The sequence below is a fragment of the Bidens hawaiensis genome, unplaced genomic scaffold (genome assembly GCF_021521415.1).
Source record: "Bidens hawaiensis isolate Kalapana, Puna unplaced genomic scaffold, B.hawaiensis_p1.1 tig00006076_1, whole genome shotgun sequence".
In the NCBI taxonomy this organism is placed as follows: domain Eukaryota; kingdom Viridiplantae; phylum Streptophyta; class Magnoliopsida; order Asterales; family Asteraceae; genus Bidens; species Bidens hawaiensis.
In genome coordinates this window covers 1098430-1122066 of record NW_027491402.1, presented here as the reverse complement: position 1 = coordinate 1122066, position 23637 = coordinate 1098430, and the positions used below count along the sequence as shown (strand labels likewise).

Genomic DNA, 23637 nt, shown 5'->3' with positions numbered 1-23637 from the left:
GAAATTAAAAATAATATATGAGTAAAAGTTAAAGGGCTAAGGCAGTAACTAACTTAATTTATAAAATTTAATTAAGGTTGAGAGGACAATATTATAAATGTTTAAAGAATCAAGTTTGTGTGCTTCATATTTTATAATGGACTATTTTTTCCATCTTCAGCATGCTATTAAGTTGTGTCATTTGTTAATTAAGTCGTAAATAACTTAAAACCTGATTGTCTTAATCTGTCAATGTGTTATGTATTATATATAGTATAGATATATAGTTAGATAAAATTTTTAAAAAATTGGATATCAGATATCCGAAATATTCAAAAATTTTCAAAATTCAGATACGGATTTTCGAATATTTCAGATATAGGTTCGGATTCGAATTTACAATCCTCTCTATTTCTATATTGACAAGTTACGTCCAACCTTGTGGAAATTGCGAAGAAAATAATATAATTTGTTTCTTCTTTTCCAATCAATCAATCAATCAATGTTTATAATTAAAATAAAACAACAATTGACATATTATTTAGATGAGATGAAACAGTGTTGTGTTTAACCCAACCCACTGCATCGTGCAAGCCGTCACTCTCTATTGTTCGTTCATCTTGATAGATTCAGATCAGAAAGCTCCTCCATTAATATTAATATTAATGGCCACCTCCCGATCTCTGTACCTCCTATCAATCCTCTCTCTCTCTCTCCTCCTCCTCCTCATCAACATCTCCGCCGCAGACTCCCACTTCGAAGGCTTCGACGCCGATGACGACCTCGTCGAAGAAGACTCAGCCACCCTCTTCCAATCCAACCCTCCTCCTCCACCTACCACCCTCTTCCAGTCCATCTCCGATCCACCATCAGATCTCCCCCCTAAAACAAACCCCTCATCGTCTTTCGATTTCTGGGATGAGGACGAGTTCGAAGGTTTTCCCACACCCACTGATGATCATCAACATATTACTCCACCCACAAAACCCCCGCCCACCGATCAAGTCAAGGCTTCCGAACCCATCTCCTTGACTAACAGAATTAGGCTATACACTATCGAAATCACCTGTATCTCTTTTTTAATTATGTATACCGTTAATTACTTTACCGGTAGAAAGGAGAACGAGACCCTAGCTTTATCCTGGGCCAAAACTTTCACCACCCGCAACACCATTTTCGATAAGAATTTTAGTCTATTAGGCGTTGGTGCCGACCACAACTCGCCGTTGCTTATGAAGGAAGGTCAGAATGTGTTTAGGTTTTACTCCAGCGGCCGTAGGTTTTGTCAGGAGCTGGTGGCCACGATGGAGCTTAAGAGCAGGCAGGATTTGATAGCCAAGCTGTATAATATGGTCGTGCCGTGTAAGGACGAGATTACTTTCGAGGTTGTTATGAATGAGGATGCGATGGATCATGTGGTTTTTGCCTTGGCCAAGAAGAAGGCGGCAAAGAGTATGCACAAGGAGGTCAGGGATCTTCAAAAGTTTGCGAGTTTGATGACGGCTGGACCGAGTGGGAGGAAATGGGTTGCGGATGAGTTGATGGCTATTACGGAATCAAAAGAGGTGGCGGGTGATTTGATCACTGAGACCGTTCTTGATCAGGTTAGGGATTATGCTTCAAATATGATGATAATCGTAACAGTTGGGATAAAAAGTTCGAAACTTTGCAGGTGTTTGGGGAAAAAGCGTTTCAGAAATTGGGCAAGTTGTTTATATCTATGCATTTCTCAGATCAGCAGCTGGGTGAGCACAAGAAGATGCTGGTATTTAAGTTTGCTTTACCTGATGTGAACAATATGGCGGATATGACTCGGTTGGTGGCTCTAGTGCCCTATTACATCGACTTGATTGGTCGTTACAAACTCAGTTCACAGGTTTGTCGGTTTTTTATAGTGTGTTTTAGTAGAGGTGGCAAAATGGGCATGTAGGGTAATGGGCCAAAACGGTTACTTATTGGTATGGGTTGAAACTTGAAACCAGCTGGTTTGGGTTGTCTCGACAAACTTTGTATCCGAAACATATAATTTCTCTTTAAATGAAAAGCTAACGTGTTCTTTATTGGTATGGGAACCAGGTTAGGTTGACTTGAAACACTTTTTATATAGAAGAAAACATATTTTCTTTAAAAAATTGCTAACCGGTCATTTATTGGTGTGGGTCTAAAGTGGGTCTGGGCTAACTTATAACTTAAAACGTTTTTTTAATCCAAAATTCATACCTTTGTTAGATAAAAAGCTAACGGGTTGTTTATTGTGTTAGGATTAAACGTACACACGAAACTGAACACACACACGAAAGCAGTAAACGAACACGAGGATTTAACGTGGTTCGGTCTAAACTGACCTACGTCCACGGGTGGTAACTAGGTATATCTTTATTGAGTGACCAATATTACAAGTACATAATGTTGTTTATATAGAGACTGAACTAGGGTTAGTAAATTATTATGCAAGAAATCTAAACCGGGCCGGGCTTGGGCCCGACCGCCCACACCCGTCTCCTCTTTTGACTTCATATAATAAACCGGGCCAACAAGGCCTACGAACCCAACAATCTCCCACTCGGAGGCCTTGAGTACTCTCGTCTGCACTCCTGATTGTACTTCTGTAATCTGAACATTAAACTTCTTCTAGTTGCCACCGCCTTCTCATCAATTAACCTGAAGGCCCGTTGAAGCTCCCCAGAGCTCCAACACGTCAGTCACGGCTGAAACTGCCCCTGACCCATTCTCTGTCCCTACCGGCTCCCACTGTAACGAACTACCGGATCCTGAGATAACCTGAGAACAAACACTCTCCATATTCAGCAAGTAATTCATTGGAGAGACTTTTACAGCTGGAATACTGGTTTTCTTAATCCACTGTCGACCTGGAACTGTAACTGAAACACGACCTGTGCTCCCACTGTCACGATGTCCCCCAACTGATTTAACCTTCCTAGCTCGTTCATCCTGAATCTTCACTTTGGCTCTGGGTTTGTTACTTGCAAAACGAACCTTCTTCTGCCCACGAGATTCTGTGAACCGGACTTTGTCTTTCACCAAAACTGGATCCACTCCTTTCGGTGACATGCCGACCATATACAATGAACCCATTTTCTTTCCACGAGCAACAACGAGATTCCCTTTGACTACTTTCCACTGCCCATTCCCGAACTTAACATCGTGCCCTTGGTCATCCAACTGCCCAACTGATATCAAACGTTTCTTCAAACTTGGAATAACCCTCACGTCTTTCAAAGTCCAAGAAGTACCGGCTGAAGTTATCAAATCAACGTCTCCCATACCCGTAACCTCTAAAATATCATCATTCGCTAGTCGAACCTTTCCAAAATCCCCAAATTTAAGATTCTTCATCGTTTCACTACAGTGAGTGGCATGAAACGATGCACCAGAATCCATCACCCAAGCATCAACGCTACTCTCAACACTACAAACCAAAGCCTCATCACTACTGACCCCGTCATCTGTGTCGTCTTCTGTAACGTTCACCTCTTTCTTACCATTCGGACACTGATTCCTGAAGTGTCCTTTCTCTTTACAACCCCAACATTTAATATCCTTACGAGTCTTAGACTGACTCCTCTTCCTGCTCCCACTGCCTCGCTGTTTTCCCCTACCTCTACCTTCTGTGACTAGCATATTGCCTGATGATTCACCTGAACTTCTGCGTCTTGAATCTTCTCCCAGAATCAGATCTCGAATCCCATCGAAAGTAATATTTGTAGACGAACTACAAACTGCAGTCACTGTTTGCGACCAACTGTCGGGCAAAGAAGATAATAACAAGAGGCCTTGAACTTCATCATCAAACTTAATGTCAACTGACACTAAGCGGGACAAGATCGAATTTAGATTATTGATATGAGTTGTAACTGACCCACCCTCTTTCATTCTTGTTGTCACTAGCTCTCGGATAAGATAGACTTTATTCGCTGCCGAAGGCTTCTCATACATGTTGGATAGTGCGTCCATCATACCACGGGCTGTGGTTTCTTTCATGATGTTAAACGCCACATCTTCCGACAACGACAAAGTAATACAAGCCCTAGCTTTCTTGTCTAACTTCTTCCAATCTGCTTCTGACAACTTTTATGGTTTTTCATCCTCAAACACTACATCCAAGTCTTTCTGACAAAGTAGTGCCTCAATCTGCATCTTCCACCAACCGAACTTCTGTCCGTCAAACTTCTGTATCGAAACCTTTCCGTCTTCTGCCATAACAATGACTAAAACGAAAAACTGGATAAAAAAACAGAGACAGACACAGCAACACGAGCCTGAACTTAACGACTGTTCTACTGAACTCTGTTAAAAAAAATCAACCTATTTTAAACGTGCAGCGGAATAACGAGCTGTAAATCAGAAACCGAAACTTTAAACTGAAACGATAAACCTGACAAACGCGGTTGGCACTGGTTCTCCGTTTCTTTAAACGACTTCAACTGTTCTTCAACAAAAATAGGATCTTGATTGGCTCGTTCTTGACTCGTTGAAACTGTTAAAAAATATCTTGTCCTTGTGCCTCGGCTAAACTGCCCGATAAAACTTTCGAACCTAAATAGAGAAAACTTGGCCCACACAAAAAATTGATCTTTTAAAACAAAAAAAATCAAGAATTTTGGTCAAATCTGGCTATTGGTCAAAAGGTATGCTGCAACTTGAACAAATATAATTAACCATGGTCACGTCTCTCTCTACCAAGCACACGCTCTTAGTGAGAAAATATCGATTAAGCTTCTGCCTCAAAATCAATATCTTACAAAAAACTCCGGCGTCTGACCCACAACTAAACAACGGTACACGGTGGTTATGCGGTGGTAAAATGTTTTCGAAAAATAAAACCGAACCTGAACAACTCCGGCGACTGGGTATGGCGGAACCCTACCGGAGATCACCCCTTTCTTCCCTGCGGCTGAGTCGGTAAGACTCTAGCGGTGTTGCGACAGCAACAGCAAGGTTTTCTCGCGGCGAAAAAACGATGACGGCGGAACCCTAGCGCAGCAGGGTGGCGGCGGCGGAAGGTTGGTTCCCGTGTTCTTCGTGTGATCCGAACCTAAGCTCTAGATACCACTTGTTAGGATTAAACGTACACACGAAACTGAACACACACACGAAAGCAGTAAACGAACACGAGGATTTAACGTGGTTCGGTCTAAACTGACCTACGTCCACGGGTGGTAACTAGGTATATCTTTATTGAGTGACCAATATTACAAGTACATAATGTTGTTTATATAGAGACTGAACTAGGGTTAGTAAATTATTATGCAAGAAATCTAAACCGGGCCGGGCTTGGGCCCGACCGCCCACACCCGTCTCCTCTTTTGACTTCATATAATAAACCGGGCCAACAAGGCCTACGAACCCAACATATTGGTGTGGGTTGAAAGTTTTAGTATTTTAGTGTAATTGGATTAACTGGTCGTCCAGTATAATCATAATAAACATTAAGCAAGTTAGGGATGTGCGGAGTGCACACTTCTTTTAGTTTGTTATGATGTTAGCCCCTAACGAACGGGGGTCGGGGTATTAATGAAATTCAATTTTCAAAATTTAGCTGCATAAGGCAGTTATCCAAACTGTTAAGAGTAGTAGAAACCCTCACTGTGGAAGGAAGGAGGAGTAGAGGCAGACCTAGACTCACTTGGGATGACAAGATTAGGCAGCATTTAGTAGAATTACACCTCTCTAAGGACATGGTCCAGGATAGGCGCTCGTGGAGACATATGATTAGTGTCGAGGAACTTTAGGCGAGGTTATATTTTTGCTAGACTTTGCTTGTCATTCTGCACACGCACACACACACACACACACACATGACATCTTGGGTTTATGGTCTTTCAATCATGTGCTTTTTAAAACCATCACTACTAACACACGAGCACTATATATTTGTATGCTATGCTTTTTGATGCAAGTCTTGACTAGAGCTGGGGGCGTCATTGGAAGCAACCTCTTTATCCTTTTGGATAGAGGTAGGGTTCGCTTGCATCCCACCCTTCCCAGATCCTACTAATAGCCAATAGCTTTGCTATTTCTATTGGTGGGATTATTAGTGCTAGGTATGGTGGTGGTTGTTGTAAGCCAGTTATCCAAACCCTAACTGCTCAGGAGATAAACATGACGTTTGTATTATTTGGTCGTTCTCGTGGTTCATCTTTCTCACGAAATTCATACTAAGTTCTTAATCACAATTCAGCGTTTTATCCAATTAAAGTGTTTGGGGAACCACCAAATAACTTTTAATCGGAAAGTTTCCATATGACTCTGAAAATCCAAGTGAAAATTCCCAAAAATACCCAACAGAAAAGTGGGCCTGGCTGGCTTCAACGTTTTTTTAACCAAAATTCATAACTTTTAGCTAAATAAAAAGCTAACAGCTAACGAGTTATTTATTGGTGTGGATTGAAAGCGGGCCTGGCTGACCTCAAACATTTTCTTTAAACCAAAGTTCATAATTTTTCGTTATATAAAAAGCTAACAGCTAACGGATTATTTATTGGTGTGTGTTGAAAGCTGGCCTGCCTGACTTAAAACATTTTTTCTTTATCCAAAATTCATGATTTTTCCTTAAATAAAAGCGAATGGGCCATTTATTGGTATGGGTTACTGACAGGGTTTATTGTTTTTGTTAAACTGGCAATTGCAAGGACAAACTTTTAATAAAAAAATAAAGAGGGGGGGGGGCAAATTTTCAGCTGAAAACGTGTAAATTTACACCACTGCGCAAAAAAAAAACAGGGGTGGCCTGAGACACCCTCGAGCCCTCACTAAGTTTCGCCCTTGGAACAAAGCCCAACATACTAGAACAAACAAACTAAACCAAAAACCCAACGACAAAACAATCTAGTAAAAAAAGAACCTCATTGCCTTCATTCACTAAACTTGTATAGTAATCTTTTTTAACCCTCTAGACCAAGATTTCATTTCTTCATATGAAGGATCCATATTGGAATCTAAAAATTATGTGCAATAAGTTTTTCCTTTTCCCATATACCATGGTCAACATCATAAACATCATCAACTTCCTCATCATCCATTGAACCTTCAAATTTATTTGGGAATACAACTCTTGGAACATATTTCATTTCTTGTAACACTGGTGACTGGCTCATATGAATCCGAACCATTCCCTTTACCCGAACCCAACTTAGTCGTAGCAAACAGGGTTCATAACTTTTTTTAAAATATAAAGCTGATGTGTCACTTATTGGTATGGGATGAAACCTGACTAGTTGGGTTGACTTGAAACGCTTTATATCCAAGATTTATAACTCTATTTTAATAAAATTCTTACGTTCACTTATTGGCATGGGTTGAAACTGCTCGATTTGGTTTACTAGAAACGTTATATCTCCTAAAATCATAACTGTTCTTTGCTAATGGTAATATATTGGTATGGGTTGAAACCAGCCTTGTTTGGTTGACTGGAAACGTGTTTTATCCAATTTTCATAAGTTTTCTCTGAATAATAATATAATGATTTATTAGTATGGGTTGAAACCGGCCTGGTTGGGTTGGCCTGAAATGCCTCTTATCCAAAGTTCATAGTTTCTTCAAATAAAAAGCTAGTGTGTTAACGGGAAAGTTAATGTACAAATTAAATTAACGTACTAACTGTGAGAATCAAGTAGTGTAATTATATGTACAAGTAGTGTAATTATGTAATTACATGGTAGTGTAATTACATTATGGTGTAATTACACTACACTATAATTACACTATGTTGTATATATAATTACACTACTCGATTCTCACAGTTAGCATGTTAATTTAATTTGTATTTGATCCAAACCTGTGTGCCAACTATGATCACACTTTTTATATTATTTCAATAATAGTTTTACCTATTTGACCTGCTAAAAGATAAAACAATTGGTTGAAAGCTCCCTCAACTCTACTGTTAAAACTAAAAATGAAAATGGAGACTTAATGATAGTTTATCTGAAAACAGGCCCGGTCCAAAACCGAAGCAGCCCGATCAAAGGTTGCACAGGAGGTGTACAAGGAACTTCAAAACGAAAGACAAGAAGCGTTGCAGAGAAAGAAGGCGGAGAGGAGAAAGGCGATGGAAGAGGCCCAATCAAAACTTACCGCTGAGGCCCTCCGTAAGAAAGAAGCAAAAGAACGGGCTCGCCAACTTAAGAAAGCAATGCCCAAAATCAAGATGTCGCGTGGCGCTTAATCTAAATCTTTTCAGATCTTCAGTGCATTCTCAATTACAATCAGGTTAACCTTAGTGTCCCCTCTTTTACATAGTTTGCAGCCTATTTTGAATAGAAACTGGACCTATTCATCATTAAAAGCACACTTATAAGTTATTTGGTTCAAAGAGTTTGATATTTGAATCGTATATGTACGCGTTTGTTGTTTGTAGTCAGTATGCGGGGAAGTTCTATATCTGCGACTTCATGGTTTTAATTTTTTACTAGACGAGTTCATGTATCACTAGTCATGCTCTACTACTCGAATGTGGGAATAAGAAGTATTTTTGATTTGGAGACCTATTTAACATATTTTTGTGTACCTTGTTTGGAATGGCTAATTCTTTGGTGTAAGTTTTCTAATCAGTTACCCTTTGGCTCATAGCCTAGTGGTATGAAGGGCTGCGAAAAATTGTCCCTCGACCAAGTGGTTTTTTGGTTTTTGGTCGGAAAAATCCTATGTGGAGGTTCGTAGTAGGTTCTTGTTCCAACCAAGGTTGTAAAAGTCGTTAGGCGGTCGACTGGGGAGTTGCGAGTACTCGGGAGTAGTTGGGGATTACTCGGAAAATACCTACGGAGTCCTCGGCCGACGCGGGTAGAGCTGCACAAATCGGGTACACCTTGAAAACCCGAACCGGTTCGGAACCGGTTTTTTTCAACCCGGGTAGAGAATGACACCGGTTCCAGTCAGGAACCGGTTCGGTTCCCGACCCGAACCGGTGCCCAGATATGCGAACTTTTAAGAACCGGTAGGGTATGAACCGGAACCGGTTTTTACGTAAAAACCGGTTCCGCCGGTTTTTTTGGAAATTTAAAAATTAGAGCCGTTAGGAACCGGTTCCAACGGCTATATAGCCGTTTTTGACCGTTGGAACCGGTTTTTTAACTATAAATAGGGTATTTTCTTACTAATAATAGCAAGTTTCAAAACTATCAAACACACTCCAATTCCAAAACCATAAAACACACTACAAACCAAAATTAACCTTAAACCGACCACAAATGGCATCCAATGATGACGTTATGGTGATCGAAACAACAAGATGCCCCGATGTTTGGGTCCATTACGATTTGTGTCTCATGACCGACTCACATGAGTTGGCACGTTGCAAATATTGCTCGAAGTTTCTTAAAGCAGGGTCCAACTCGACATTACGAAAACATACGAATAAGTATTGTCGAGAGAAAAAAAGATTGGAAGATAAAAAAAAGGAAGTGGGAGAGTCGTCCGGCTCTACAACCCAAAAATAAGTATTCCCGGATTAAAACGACGGACTTTGTTTTTTATGTTTTAGTTGTTATGTTTAGTATCGTTTATGTGTTAATAATGTTTGTAATAGTTAGTTTTTAAATAAATGAAATGTTCGTCGTTATTAAAAAAGTAACAAAAATTAATCGAACAAATTATAATAAAACATATAGTACAATTCTTCTTCGTCGAAACAAATAATTTTACCAAAACAAATAATTAGTCGAACAAGTTACAAATAATTTTACCAAAACAAATAATTACAAGTAATGGAAACAAGTAATGGTGAAACAAGTAATGGAAACAAGTTATATATAGGTTTGGCCCAAAAACCGGTTCCAACGGCTATATTACCGTTGGAACCGGTTCCAACGGATATATTGCCTCAAAAACCGGTTCCAACGGCTATATTACCGTTGGAACCGGTTCCAACGGCTATTTGGTGTCTAAAAACCGGTTCCAACGGCTATATTACCGTTGGAACCGGTTCCAACGGCTAGTTTGACTTTTTGTTTGACCCTTGAAAAAAAACCCGTCGGAACCGGTTTTTCCGGGTACGACCCGAACCGGTTCCAAATAATAACCGGGTAGGAACCGGGTTGGAACCGGTACTGAAATATATATAGTAGAACCGGTCCCGATTTTCGGGTACAAAAATACCCAAACCGGGTATTGTTCCAACCGGGTTGGAACTGGAACCGGTTCCGGTTCGGTTCCACCGGTTAGGTTCCGGAACCGGTTTTTTTGTGCACGTCTAGACGCGGGGAGTACTCGATCTAGGCAGGGAGTAATCGGAAAGTACTCGGCCGCCTACTCGGGAGTTTTACAACATTAACCACATACAACTACAACTACAAGGATGGATCACAATAACATAAATATATTTGAATTCTTCTCATTCCTTCTATACTTAAAAACAAACATCTTCATTCACTTTGACACAATTCTTTAGTCATTTTCTTTCTTCAACTTACATAAATGTTCATAAATATGCAATTTTCTGTCTGCAAATTCTTTAGTCGTTTAAAAACAGATTCGGAGCTCATAAACCTTTGTACTATAAAGTTATATGTATATTTTCAATTTTCTTGCATAGTACCACCGTGAGATATTTATTTTACAAATCATGTTTAAAATTAGGGTTTTCAATTTAATATTATATAGAGTTTTCAAAATTTAAGATGCTCTACCTATCTTCTATTCTTTTTGACAAATTAATCATGTTTAAAATTAGGGTTTTCAATTTAATATTATATAGAGTTTTCAAAATTTAAGATGCTCTACCTATCTTCTATTCTTTTTGACAAATTAACTATAAATCTGTTTAAAGGTAATTATACTTTTACTTTTATATAGAATATGCCGCATTGCTGTTAAATATATGTAATTTGCTCTTCGTATAGATATATCTTCTCTAGCCTTAAGGATATGGGTAAGGTTTGTTTATTTTATATTTTTTCAGACACTAGTAGATAGCTTTAATTATTTGTGGGATTACTGAGTGTGATTGATTAAATGAATGATACTCTTTGTGTAGATGTTCATATGTTGGCAGTTAGACATACTCTCATTTTTGTTTTTAAAAGTAAATATTTGTTGCTACAACGGACATAGCTAATAATAAAGGTATGGTAGAGTGATGGCATGGACGCTTCCAGTGTCACCTTCCAGCTTCCTGCTTGTATCTATAACATAAAAGAACTCGTTAGAAGGGGACCAGAGACGGGTCTTTGGACCACCCTTCGATGCTCAACATTAGTAATTTATCCCATGAAAGTATATAAATAGTAAAATATAGATGGATAGAGAATGCAAAAGAAGATAGTGGGTGAGACCCGACGGTTAGAGAGCAGCTGAGGCGGTTCTAGCTGCTTAACCAATGACTAGTCATTGGGGTTGAAGTGAGCTGATAGTGTTATGGACCTAACAACTCAGAGAACTAACGGCTCAATTAAAAACAATTACTCTTTGGAGATAGAGATCTTTTAGTGAGTAGTATCTTGGAGATAGTATTTATGGAGAGTGTTATTCTTGAATATGAGAATATAGTATGAGAGTGGGAGAGTTGTGATGAAGAGAGAGTAGAGAGAAATAGGGTGAATAAGAAAGAATATACCTTTGGCTAAAATGTTTCTTTTATAGGCCGTCAAAAGCTTCTCTGGGAGAGGCTTAAGCTTCCTAAAGGGAAATGTTGGCTCTTATTTCAGCTTATGCAGACTGGGTGAATGCCATTTCCGTGCAACCTTTGTCCAGCCTTTGTCTACCTTGTTGTTGCTTTTACTTTATGGCAGGCACCAGTTTTTTTGGCAATCATGACTTTTGTCTGCCATATAATGTATCAAGGGTTTCCTGGTCAACTTATGAATCTTGTGGGGAAAGTTTTAAGCTTTCCTGCCTAGCATCTTGTGTTAGTTACTTCTATATTCCTAACTTATTTAGCTTGTAAACCTCAGCTTGTGGGTCCGGTGGGTAGAAGTATCCACGTCTCAATATTTTAACCTAATTTTTCCCTTAAAGTACCTTTGCACAATTTCTAGCTATGGTGACGGTTAAGGAATGGCAAAACATTTCTATATACCCTTTTTAAATTATCATTTTTGCCATTCCATTCAACGTGAACATATATATTCAAAATAATTAACTAAACTTCACAAAATAGTTTTAAAAATGATCAAACGCTTGCCTTTGTGTTAAGTCGGCTAACTTTTTGTGTTTGACCAGCTCATTGTACTTGTCCATTAGACGTCGTTGCTCGTTTATGAGCCATTCTTTAGGGTCATTGGTTTCATCTTCTGGACCCATTGGTCCTTTTTGTATCGCGCCGGTAAGATTTTGGAACGTGAGATCGTCTGGAGGAGTTTCAGTCTGGCCATGAGGAGTTGTGATGAAGGGATGGTTACTGGTGGTGCGCGTAGAATCACGCGGCACCCTCAGAAACTGCTGTCCCTCATTAACATCCTCACGCTCAATATCCTCCAGAACTTGATCGCTGTTACGAACACCAGAAACCATGGTGAAATTTTTTTTTTAGAGAACTGATGAGATTTTGTTGCCGTTGTAACAGGTGATGGCGCCAATGAAGAAACGTGGATCGGCTCACTGGTAGACGATCAACTTTCCTCGGGTGTGATTATGCTATTTCACCGATGGTTCTCTGGAATCTGGATTCTTCCACCTACAAAATGAACAGCACCGTAAACTTACCCCTCAGAAAGGGACAGAGGGGTCCTCTTTGGGGTAACCCTCCGGTGTGAGAATAAGAGTTTGTAGGAGAAGATAATAATCTGAGAGTAAGGAAACTGGAGTGTATTGCTTAATATAGCTTAATACTGTGTAATAGGGCATACCTCTCCTTGTGGAGTTGATGTGGTATTTATAGTGCTAGGGTTTCCAATGATTGGGCTCAGACCCAATTAGGGCCTTTTTGGCCTCCTTCAATTGCTTTGCGCCACGTGTCCTTGGGACACCTGGTGCTTTTTCATTGATTATTCTCTGACCCATGTGCAATCACGTGGTAGCACATGGGTTTTGCTGAGTTGTCCACCTTTCATTGGCAGCTGTCAACATCAGCATATTCTTATTCCTTAAAAAGATACCTTCTGGAAGGTTGTCTGGCGTGCACAATCAAGGTTGTCCTTATCCTGATTTGGATAAGGACGAGGTTGATTATGTGCATGTGTGATATGCGCCTATCCTGAGGATGCGCGAGGTCTTCTCTTTATTCTCACGCGCAGATGTTTCATGCGCAGATGTGATATGCACAAGCATGTGATATGCGCCACGCGCGGATGCGCCACGCGCAGATGTGATATGCGTGAGCATGTGATATGCGTCACGCGCGGATGCGATATGCGTGAGCATATATGATGCGTGAGCATGTGATACGCGTGAGCATATGTGATGCGTGAGCATATGTGATGCATGAGCATATGTGATGCCTGAGCATGTGATGCATGAGCATATGTGATATGCGTGAGCATATGTGATATGCGCCATGCGCATAGGTTTTGGCTTTGTGCCTTCATAATATCTTGATCTCAAGCCTCTTGTCTATATCTTGTGGGTTGACCCGCCTCGCTCGGTGTTGAGGCGGGTACATACCTCTTCAGATTTACCAAACTATCTTCACACAACGAGTGTACCAGACATGTAGTAAAGTCGAGTAAGTTCAGATATCGAATATGTGAACACTAATTTGTTTTTTTGGCAAAGGTTTTCTTGACCTTTTTTGTCTGCACCATGCAGGCCACATGCAGACGTTAGCTCTGCAATTTGTTTATTTTTCAAAAGACTTTCATTAAAAAAAGATTTGGACATCCTCTTCTTGATACAGACTTGGACCATGAGCTTCCAACATCTTCTAATCTCTTCTCATCTCATTTCATATCATTTTCATTAAACCTTTTTTTTTTTTATCAAACTTTCATCAAAACCCTAGCAACCCCTCTTCACTGTCACACCTCTGGTGCCCCTCCCCTGCCTCCGCCAACCGGCCTACGCTAAGGCCTTCCACCCTACTCCACCGCTGCCTTCCCTTCCGCACCTTCGCCCCCATCCCCTTGCCTCAGCTGGCCACCCCACGCCACTGCCGCCCTCCTTACCGCACCTCCGTCGCCCTCCCTGCCTCACGTTCGCTACCCCTGCCACACATCCACACCTCTATGTAATTAATTTGTTAAATTATTATTGGTTTTTAGAAATTAATTTGTTGAATTACTATTAGATTTTTTTTTTTTGCAGTAATTGATTGGTAGATATTGATTTGTTGAATTATTGTTAGTTTTTCGTAGAAATTGATTTGTTGAATTCTTATTAGTTTTTAGAAGTTGATTTGTTGAGTTATTATTAGTTTTTGGTATAAATTAATTTGTTGAATTCTTACTAGTTTTTTGTTCAATTATTAGTAGTATGTAGATATTAAAAAACAAATAGTTTTCTTCTTGCATACTGTAAAAGTTTGGTCCACCTCTTCTGTTACAGATGTCTGCAGATGTGGTCCTCAGACTAGAGACAACATCTAAGTGACTAAGCTAGCTTTCGATACTAAACCTCTATGGAGATCTAATAAATTGATGGATTTATGAAATCATTCTTAACTAATAAATTTACTAAAATAAATAGCTTGAAATATAAAATGACAAGAAAGAACGTAGTAAAGAATGGATTTTTGGTTTTTTAATCACATATATAAAGTATCACCAGAGTATAACTCCTCCTAACATGCAACCGACTATAGTAAGACAACTGGTTTGATAGCACCGACACGAAAAGTGAACAAACTTCAGTTGCTGATACCCGTTCCTTTAATCAACATGTAGACTCAGAAAGTTACTAGTTTCACCCATAACATTAGGACTGTGAAAAATAAGTGCAATGATGCAAATGGTAAAATGCTAAATGGATTCAAATACGCTGGTGGTTAGGTTTTTTTTTAAAAATTCCCACAGTTATCAAACTATTGATGTCATAGACAACACCAATAGTTATCCAACTATGAAGCAAACCCGGTTTTGACATGAAAAGACTTTGAATTCACTAATTCATTATTTAACAACCAATGCTCTAGCTGAATTCAAAGCAACAAGTTATCAACCAATGACTCGACCAATTTCTAGCATAACCAACTAGTATTTTATCTGTCCGGTGGACGGGAATGGGAATGTAACTACATTAATTCAGTAAAATGAATAAGTAAAGCCGCAAATTAACATACAGTGCTACTCTTGTCACCTTTACAATACATGCAACTAATAGTGATTTCTTAACTTATTGTTTTCTTATTTTATATTAGAGATAGAAAGACGATTAAAGCTTGTAAAGAAAAAATTGAGTTCAAACTTTTGTGTTAGGGGCAAATTAAACAACGTGAATATAAATATCTTTTGTTGCATCGCATATGTTGCCAAGTCTAGAGCTATTATTGAAGAAAATTTGCCACACTCTGCTTGATTTTTGGGATTAATTTAGCATTTTTGGATCACATCTTCTACGATCAGTTGAGAGCATTTAAACTCCTTTGTTCCTTGAAGTTTGTTTAGTACTACCTTAGAATATAACCATGTTACAAAAAATGTATGTACTATAATGAAAAATCGAGTGGGTTGGGCAGTGACCAGTCAAAACAGGCTAAGGTCGAAATAATTATTTTAAACACTATTAATTTGGTTTGGGTCAAAACATTATGACATCAACCATATTGAAAGTTATTTTTTAAAAAATGGCCCATTTTGACTCGAACTCATTTTGCTCAGAACCGCTATGACCCGTTAACTTCAATTTTGAACATTATGTAAAGATAACTGGTAGAGGTGGCAAGATGTGCGAGTACGGGACAAAGCGAACCGACCAACAAACCTGGTCAGGTCAACGGGCTGGACTTGTAGACACCTTTTGCCCTTCTTATACATATATAATTAATGACTTATTGGCAAATACTAAAACAACAATGTTATGATAGTGAACTAAATTGATGCAGTTTCGAAAGCGATCAATGGCTCGAGAGACTCATGATTAATCAAAGATGATAAAATAAAACCAAAGCTTCCAAAGACAATGTTCTAATAATCAAAGGTAATCAAAAACTAATAACAAAGAAATCCTAGCACCCTATTTATACTAAAAGAATAAGAGAATATGGAAACGATATAAACATAAAATAATAAAAGATAAACTAATAATAAAAAAAAATTCTCGATGCTCCTACATCATAAATCCTTTACACGCTTTCAACTAATTTAACCAGTTGAAACACCCCTCTAATAAATTGAGCAATCAAGTGGTGTTGCACTACCCCCCTACATCAAAGAAATGCATTTCCAACTATTAGTAGGAAATCTGTGCGATGTAGTGAAAAAGACTTGCTATGTAACAATATAGGAAAAACCTAAAAAAAACTAAATATCCAATGCGCATTTATAAAAGTGTGGAGATCATTTTATTTAAAACCAATAGTTTATTTAAAACTAAAACCAATAGGTCAAAACAATTAGTGAAGTTACTGCTACAATTGAGGGCATCAAAAAATTGGCCGGACTATCCATTCGAAGAATGATTGATGGTTACTTTATTGGAATAGGTGGAGAATGCTCAACCGTTAATATAGAGTTTAATCCTCCAAGCTACTTAGAAAAACTAACTAAATATTATTTCTGAAAATTCATTTTTCATCGCTTGTAGTGTACACATGACAAAGGGTCTTTACCAGCCCATAAAATGAAAAGCATCTTTACCCATATAAAAAGAGAAGGCATAACAGTTAAGAAATCAAAATCAAAATCAAAACCAATCGCCATTGTATTGAGTGCAAGAGACCAATGCATATAACTACAAATACCCAAATATAGTTAAGAAAATAATCATAAAAAACAATCCAACTGTGTTGAAAAAATGTAGTCCATTTTTGGTACCTTGAAATCAATTATATATATTTTTTTATTAAATGTTTAGATTACATCAAAACAGAAGACAGGCGGGTAACAAGCTGCGCCGCTACCCCATTTGAATTACAAAACCCAATCTTTTTTATTAAATGGTATCTTGATAGGAAGGAAAAATTGCCTTTTTAGGCTTCCTAGCATTTATGCATGATAAGTCTCTGGAATAATGCAAGGCCATTTTGTGATAATTTACATAATAAACACGCACGGTAATTTCCATTGTCTCAAATTACCATTCTCAGCTTTTGTCTTTTGCCTTAATGAAAACCTACAAAAAGTCAACTAATTTTCTTGATCCCATGTTTTTGTACCTTTAGATCAATGCACATGAATGAAGAAAAAACATACGCTGCTATTGCAGGGCTTCTCACTCAAGCCAATTATCTTGTACTCAGCTAGCCTCTTTGTTTTTCTCTCCCCATTCATGTTTTATCTTCTGGGAAAACGATGTAATTAATTTGCAAATAATTTTTTTTTTTGTAACAGCATCACACATAATAGATTCTATTTATGTAGCATTATAAAAATAAATTAAAAAATCTGAAGAATGGATTCAAGGACTCACTGGCTTCTCAATCGCCTGCTCATACCATCAAGGGTGAGTAGAATATTCTCCATTTTTACACACCAACTTAGAACGGGTTACATTATCTATGGATAGAAGAGGCCGGTCGAGTTGATTTGCTAACACTTTTTTTTTACCCATTTTAGAAAGATTTAAAACTAATGAATGAGTTGATTATAGTTCAAACCAATATCATTACGATAAACAACTTTACATATTATGTAAGTAAATGAGTTGATTAGAGTAACTAAATTAATTAATTATTTTCACTTTCTACTTTCATTATATACGTGTGTATTAATTTTTATTACTAATTATTTTCTTTTGGCAGAGCCTAGAAATTGAGACGGATGTATTCGTCAATGTGAATAATGAAAGCTCGTAAACGAATCGAATGAACATGAACAAGGGTATGTCCGTGTTCGTTTATTTAACTTTAAAAGAACACGGACACTTAATTGAACAAATATTTATGTGCATGTTCGTTTATTTAAAAATGGACATTTGTGTTCGTTTGTTTAAAATCTAAACAAACATAACTGAACAAAGATAAACAAACATGTATGAAAAAATGTAAATGAACACAAATATAAACAAACTTAAATGAACACAAATGAACAAATATAAAACCTTTAAGTAGATGACCTATCAAGATAATATTTAATTATTTTCTATTAATACATAAACGAACGTAAATAAATAGATATAAACAAACATAAACGAACGTTCATGAACATAAATGAACGAACGGAACATGTGTTCATGTTCGTTTGTTTAATTAAATGAACACAATTTTTTTGTTCATGTTCGTTCGTTTATTAAATAAACGAACACAAACGAACTTCTCGCCAAACGGTTCACGAATATTTCACGAGGTGTTTGGGGAAAAGCGTTTCAGAAATTGGGCAAGTTGTTTATATCTATGCATTTCTCAGATCAGCAGCTGGGTGAGCACAAGAAGACGCTGGTATTTAAGTTTGCTTTACCTGATGTGAACAATATGGCGGATATGACTCGGTTGGTGGCTCTAGTGCCCTATTACATCGACTTGATTGGTCGTTACAAACTCAGTTCACAGGTTTGTCAGTTTTTTATATTATGTGTTTTAGTTGAGGTGGCAAAATGGCATGTAGGGTAATAGGCCAAAACGGTTACTTGTTGGTATGGGTTGAAACTTGAAACCAGCCAGGTTGGGTTGTCTCGACAAACTTTGTATCCGAAACATATAATATTTCTTTAAATGAAAAGCGTGTTCTTTATGAGTATGGGAATCGGGTTAGGTTGACTTGAAACACTTTTTATACAAAAGAAAATATATTTTCTTTAAAAATTGTTAACAGGTCATTTATTGGTGTGGGTTGAAAGTGGGTCTGGGCTGACTTAAAACCTTTTTTCAATCCAAAATTCATAACTTTGTTAGATAAAAAGCTAACGGGTTGTTTATTGGTGTGGGTTGAAAGTTTTAGTATTTTAGTGTAATTGGATTAACTGGCCGTCCAATATAATCATAATAATAAACATTAAGCAAGTTAGGGATGTGCGGAGTGCACACTTATTTTAGTTTGTTATGATGTTAGCCCCTAACGAACCGGAGTCCGGGGCAGCGCCCCCAGTTAGCAGGCAGTATTAATGAAATTCAATTTTCAAAATTTAGCTGCATAAGGCAGTTATCCAAACTGTTAAGAGTAGTAGAAGTCCTCACTGTGGAAGGAAGGAGGAGTAGAGGCAAACCCAGACTCACTTGGGATGACAAGATTAGGCATTATTTAGTAGAATTACACCTCTCTAAAGACATGGTCCAGGATACGCGCTTGCGGAGACATATGATTAGTGTCGAGGAACTTTAGGGGAGTTTATAATTTTGCTAGACTTTGCTTGTCATTCTACAAGCGCGCACACACACATGAAATCTTGGGTTTATGATAGTCTTTCAATCATGTGCTTTTTAAAACCATCACTACTAACACACGAGCACTATATATTTGTATGCTATGCTTTTTGATGCAAGTCTTGACTAGAGCTGGGGGTCTCATTGGAAGCAACCTCTTTTTCGTTTTGGATAGAGGTATCGTTCGCTTGCATCCACCCTTCCCAGATCCTACCAATAGCTTTGCTATTTCTGTTGGTGGGATTATTACTAGGTATGGTGGTGGTTGTTGTAAGCCAGTTATCCAAACCCTAACTACTCAGGAGATAAACTTGACGTTCGTATTATTTGGTCGTTCTCGCGGTTCATCTTTCTCACGAAATTCGTACTAAGTTCTTAATCACAATTTAGAGTTTTATCCAATTACAGTGCTTGAAGAACCACCAAATAACTTTTAATCTGAAAGTTTCCATACAACTCTGAAAATCCAAGTTAAAATTCCCAAAAATCCCCAACAGAAAAAGTGGGCCTGGCTGGCTTCAACGTTTTTTTTAACCAAAATTCATAACTTTTAGCTAAATAAAAAGCTAACAGCTAACGAGTTATTTATTGGTGTGGGTTGAAAGCGGGCCTGGCTGACCTCGCTGACCTCAAACATGTTCTTTAAACCGAAGTTCATAATTTTTCGTTATTTAAAAAGCTAACGGCTAACGGATTATTTATTGGTGTGGGTTGAAAGTTGGCCTGCCTGACTTCAAACATTTTTTATTTATCCAAAATTTGATTTTTACTTAAATAAAAAGCGAATGGGCCATTTATTGGTATGGGTTGAAACATCAAACCAACAAGGTTTTTTCTTTTTTTTTTGGTAAGCTAGCAATTGCCAGGGCAAACTTTTAATAAAAAAAAAATAAAAAGGGAGGACAACCCCAAAGCGCATCCAAAAGACTACCCAGGGTATATCCATAGGAAGCTAAGGACCACAAACAAACTGTAAGAAAGCGGTGACGATGTAGCTTGAACGAGTTCGTTGTTTTGGGGGGGGCTCAAATTTTCAGCCAAAAACGGGTAAATTTACACTACTGCGCAACACCATTGGAACAAAGCCCATCATACTTGAACAAACAAACTAAACCAAAAACCCAAAGACAAAACAACCTAGTAAGAAAAGAACCAAATTTTAGACTTTTTTCATGAATTGCCACGTCTCGTTTTCCTCGGACTCAACCTCATTGCCTTCATTCACTAAACTTGTTTAGTAATCTTTTTTAACCCTCTAGACCAAGATTTCATTTCATCTGAAGGATCCATATTGGAATCTAGAAATTATGTGCGATAAGTTTATCCTTTTCCCATATACCGTGGTCAACATCATCAACTTCCTCATCATCCATTGAATCTTCAAATTTATTTGAGAATAGTGGCTCATACGAATCCAAACCGTTCCCTTTACCCAAACCCAAATTAGCCGTAGCAACAGGGTTCATAACTTTTTTTAAAATATAAAGCTTATGTATCGCTTATTGGTATGGGATGAAACCTGACTAGTTGGGTTGACTTGAAACGCTTTCTATCCAAGATTTATAACTCTATTTTAATAAAATTCTTACGGGGTACTTTTTGGCATGAGTTCAAACTGCTTGATTTGGTTTACTAGAAACGTTATACTTCCTAAAATCATAACTGTTCTTTGCTAATGGTAATATATTGGTATGGGTTGAAACCAGCCTTGTTTGGTTGACTGGAAACGCTTTTTATCCAATTTTCATAAGTTTTCTCTGAATACTAATACAATGGGTCATTTATTAGTACTAATACAATGGGTCATTTATTAGTATAGGTTGGAACCGGCCCGGTTGGGTTGGCCTGAAACGCTTCTTATCCAAAATTCATAGTATTCTTCAAATAAAAAGCTAGTGTGTCAATGGGGAAAGTTAATGTACAAATTAAATTAACGTGCTAACTGTGAGAATCAAGTAGTGTAATTATATATACAAGTAGTGTAATTATGTAATTACATGGTAGTGTAATTACATTATGTTGTAATTACACTACTCGATTCTCACAGTTAGCACTTTAATTTAATTTGTATTTGATCCAAACCTGAGTGCCAACTATGATCACACAATTTATATTATTTCAATAATAGTTTTACATATTTGACCCGCTAAAGATAAAACAATGGGTTGAAAACTTCCTCAACTCTACCATTAAAACAAAAATGAAAATGGAGACTTAATGATAGTTTATCTGAAAACAGGCCCGGTCCAAAACCGAAGCAGCCCGATCAAAGGTTGCACAGGAGGTGTACAAGGAACTTCAAAACGAAAGGCAAGAAGCGTTGCAGAGAAAGAAGGCGGAGAGGAGAAAGGTGATGGAGGAGGCCCAATCAAAACTTACCGCTGAGGCCCTCCGTAAGAAAGAAGCAAAAGAAGGGCCCGCCAACTTAAGAAAGCAATGCCCAAAATCAAGATGTCGCGTGGCGCTTAATATAAATCTTTTCAGATCTTCAATGCATTATCAATTACAATCAGGTTAACCTTAGTGCCCCCTCTTTTACATAGTTTGCAGCCTATTTTAATAGAAACTGAACCTATTCATCATCAAAAGCACACCTATACGTTATTTGGTTCAAAGAGTTTGATATTTGAATCGTATATGTATGCATTTGTTATTTGTATTCAGTATGCGGGGTAGTTCTATATCTGTGACTACATGGTTTTAATTTTTTACTAGACGAGTTCATGTATCACCAGTCATGCTCTACTACTCGAATGTTGGAATAAGAAGTATTTTTGGTTTGGAGACCTATTTAAGATATTTTTGTGTACCTTGTTTGGAATGGCTAATTCTTTGGTGTAAGTTTTGTAATCAGTTACCAAACGGCTCATAGCCTAGTGGACTGTGAAAAAATGTTCCTCGACCAAGTGGTTGAGGGTTCGGGTATGTGCCTATGGGTGGTTGTTGGTTTTTGGCCGGAAAAATCCTATGTGGGTTCTTTTTCCAACCACATACAACTACAAGGATAGATCACAATAACATAAATATATTTGAATTCTTTTCATTCCTTCTATACTTGCATCTTCATTTACTTGACATAATTCTCTAGTCATTTTCTTTCTCCAAATTCTTTAGTCGTTTAAAAACGGATTAGGAGCTTCATAAACCTTTGTACTATAAAGTTGTATAAATATTTGCAATTTTCTTGCATAGTACCACCGTGAGAATTTTATTTTATAAATCATGTTAAAAATTAGGGTTTTTCAATTTAATATAATATAAAGGAGTTTTCAAAATTCAGGATGTTCTACCTATCTTCTATTCTTTTTGACAAATTGACTATAAATCTGTTTGAAGGTAATTATTCTTTTATACAAAGTTTAGTTCTGTCATCAATAGAATATGCCGCATTGCTGTTAAATATATGTAATTTGCTCTTCGTATAGATATATCCTCTCTAACCTTATGGATATGGGTAAGGTTTGTCTATTTCATATTCTTTCCAAACACTACGAGTAGATAGCTTTACTTATTTGTGAGTTATTTGTGGGATTACTGACTATGATTGATTAATTGAATGATGCTCTTTGTGTAGATGTTCATATGTTGGTAGTTAGACATACTCCTCATTTGCTCCTAAAGTAAATGTTGCTACAACAGGCATAGCTAACAATAAGGTATGGTAGGGTGATGGCATGGACGCTTCTAGGGTCATCTTCCAGCTTCCTGCTTGTACCTACAACACGAAAGAACTCTTTAGAAGTGGAACAGAGACCGGGGTCTCTGGACCACCCTCCGACGCTCAACATTAGTAATTTATCCCATGAAAGTATATAAATAGTAAATACAGATATGCATAAAAGAGACAGAGAATGCGAGAGGAGGTAGTGGTTGAGACCTTACGGTTAGAGAGCAGATGAGGCGATTCCAGTTGCTTAACCAGTGACTGGTCGTTGGGGTTGGAGTAAGCTGATAGTGTTATGCCTTAACAGCTCGTGGACCTGATAGCTCAGGACTAACAGCTCAATTAATGACAATTACTCTTTGGAGATAGAGATCTCTTAGTGAGTAGTATCTTGGAGATAATATTCTGGAGAGTATTATTCTAGAGTATGAGAATATAGCATGATAGTGGGACAATTGTGATGAAAAGAGAGTAGAGAGAAATAGGGTGAATGAGAATGAATATACTTTTGGCTAACATGTTCCTCTTATAGGCAGTCGGAAGCTTCTCTGGGGGAGGCTTAAGCTTCCTAAAGGGAAAATATCAGCTCTTCTTTCAGTTTATGCAGATTGAGTGAATGCCATTTCCATGCAACCTTTGTCCAGCCTTT

The 23637-nt window shown here is 37.8% G+C and overlaps 2 protein-coding genes across 2 annotated transcripts; both read left to right on the top strand.

Moving 5' to 3' along the window:
* The first annotated feature begins 644 nt into the window (after positions 1-644).
* LOC143631459 (uncharacterized protein At5g49945-like) lies at positions 645-8459 on the top strand. Its single transcript, XM_077100228.1, has 3 exons — positions 645-1583; positions 1652-1855; positions 7937-8459. The coding sequence occupies exons 1-3, from the start codon at positions 645-647 to the stop codon at positions 8165-8167; spliced, it is 1374 nt and encodes a 457-aa protein (XP_076956343.1). The 3' UTR covers positions 8168-8459.
* A 9868-nt stretch (positions 8460-18327) lies between these two features.
* Positions 18328-21890, top strand: LOC143631451 (uncharacterized). Its single transcript, XM_077100221.1, has 2 exons — positions 18328-18514; positions 21564-21890. The coding sequence occupies exons 1-2, from the start codon at positions 18359-18361 to the stop codon at positions 21840-21842; spliced, it is 435 nt and encodes a 144-aa protein (XP_076956336.1). The 5' UTR covers positions 18328-18358; the 3' UTR covers positions 21843-21890.
* The last annotated feature ends 1747 nt before the right edge of the window (positions 21891-23637 follow it).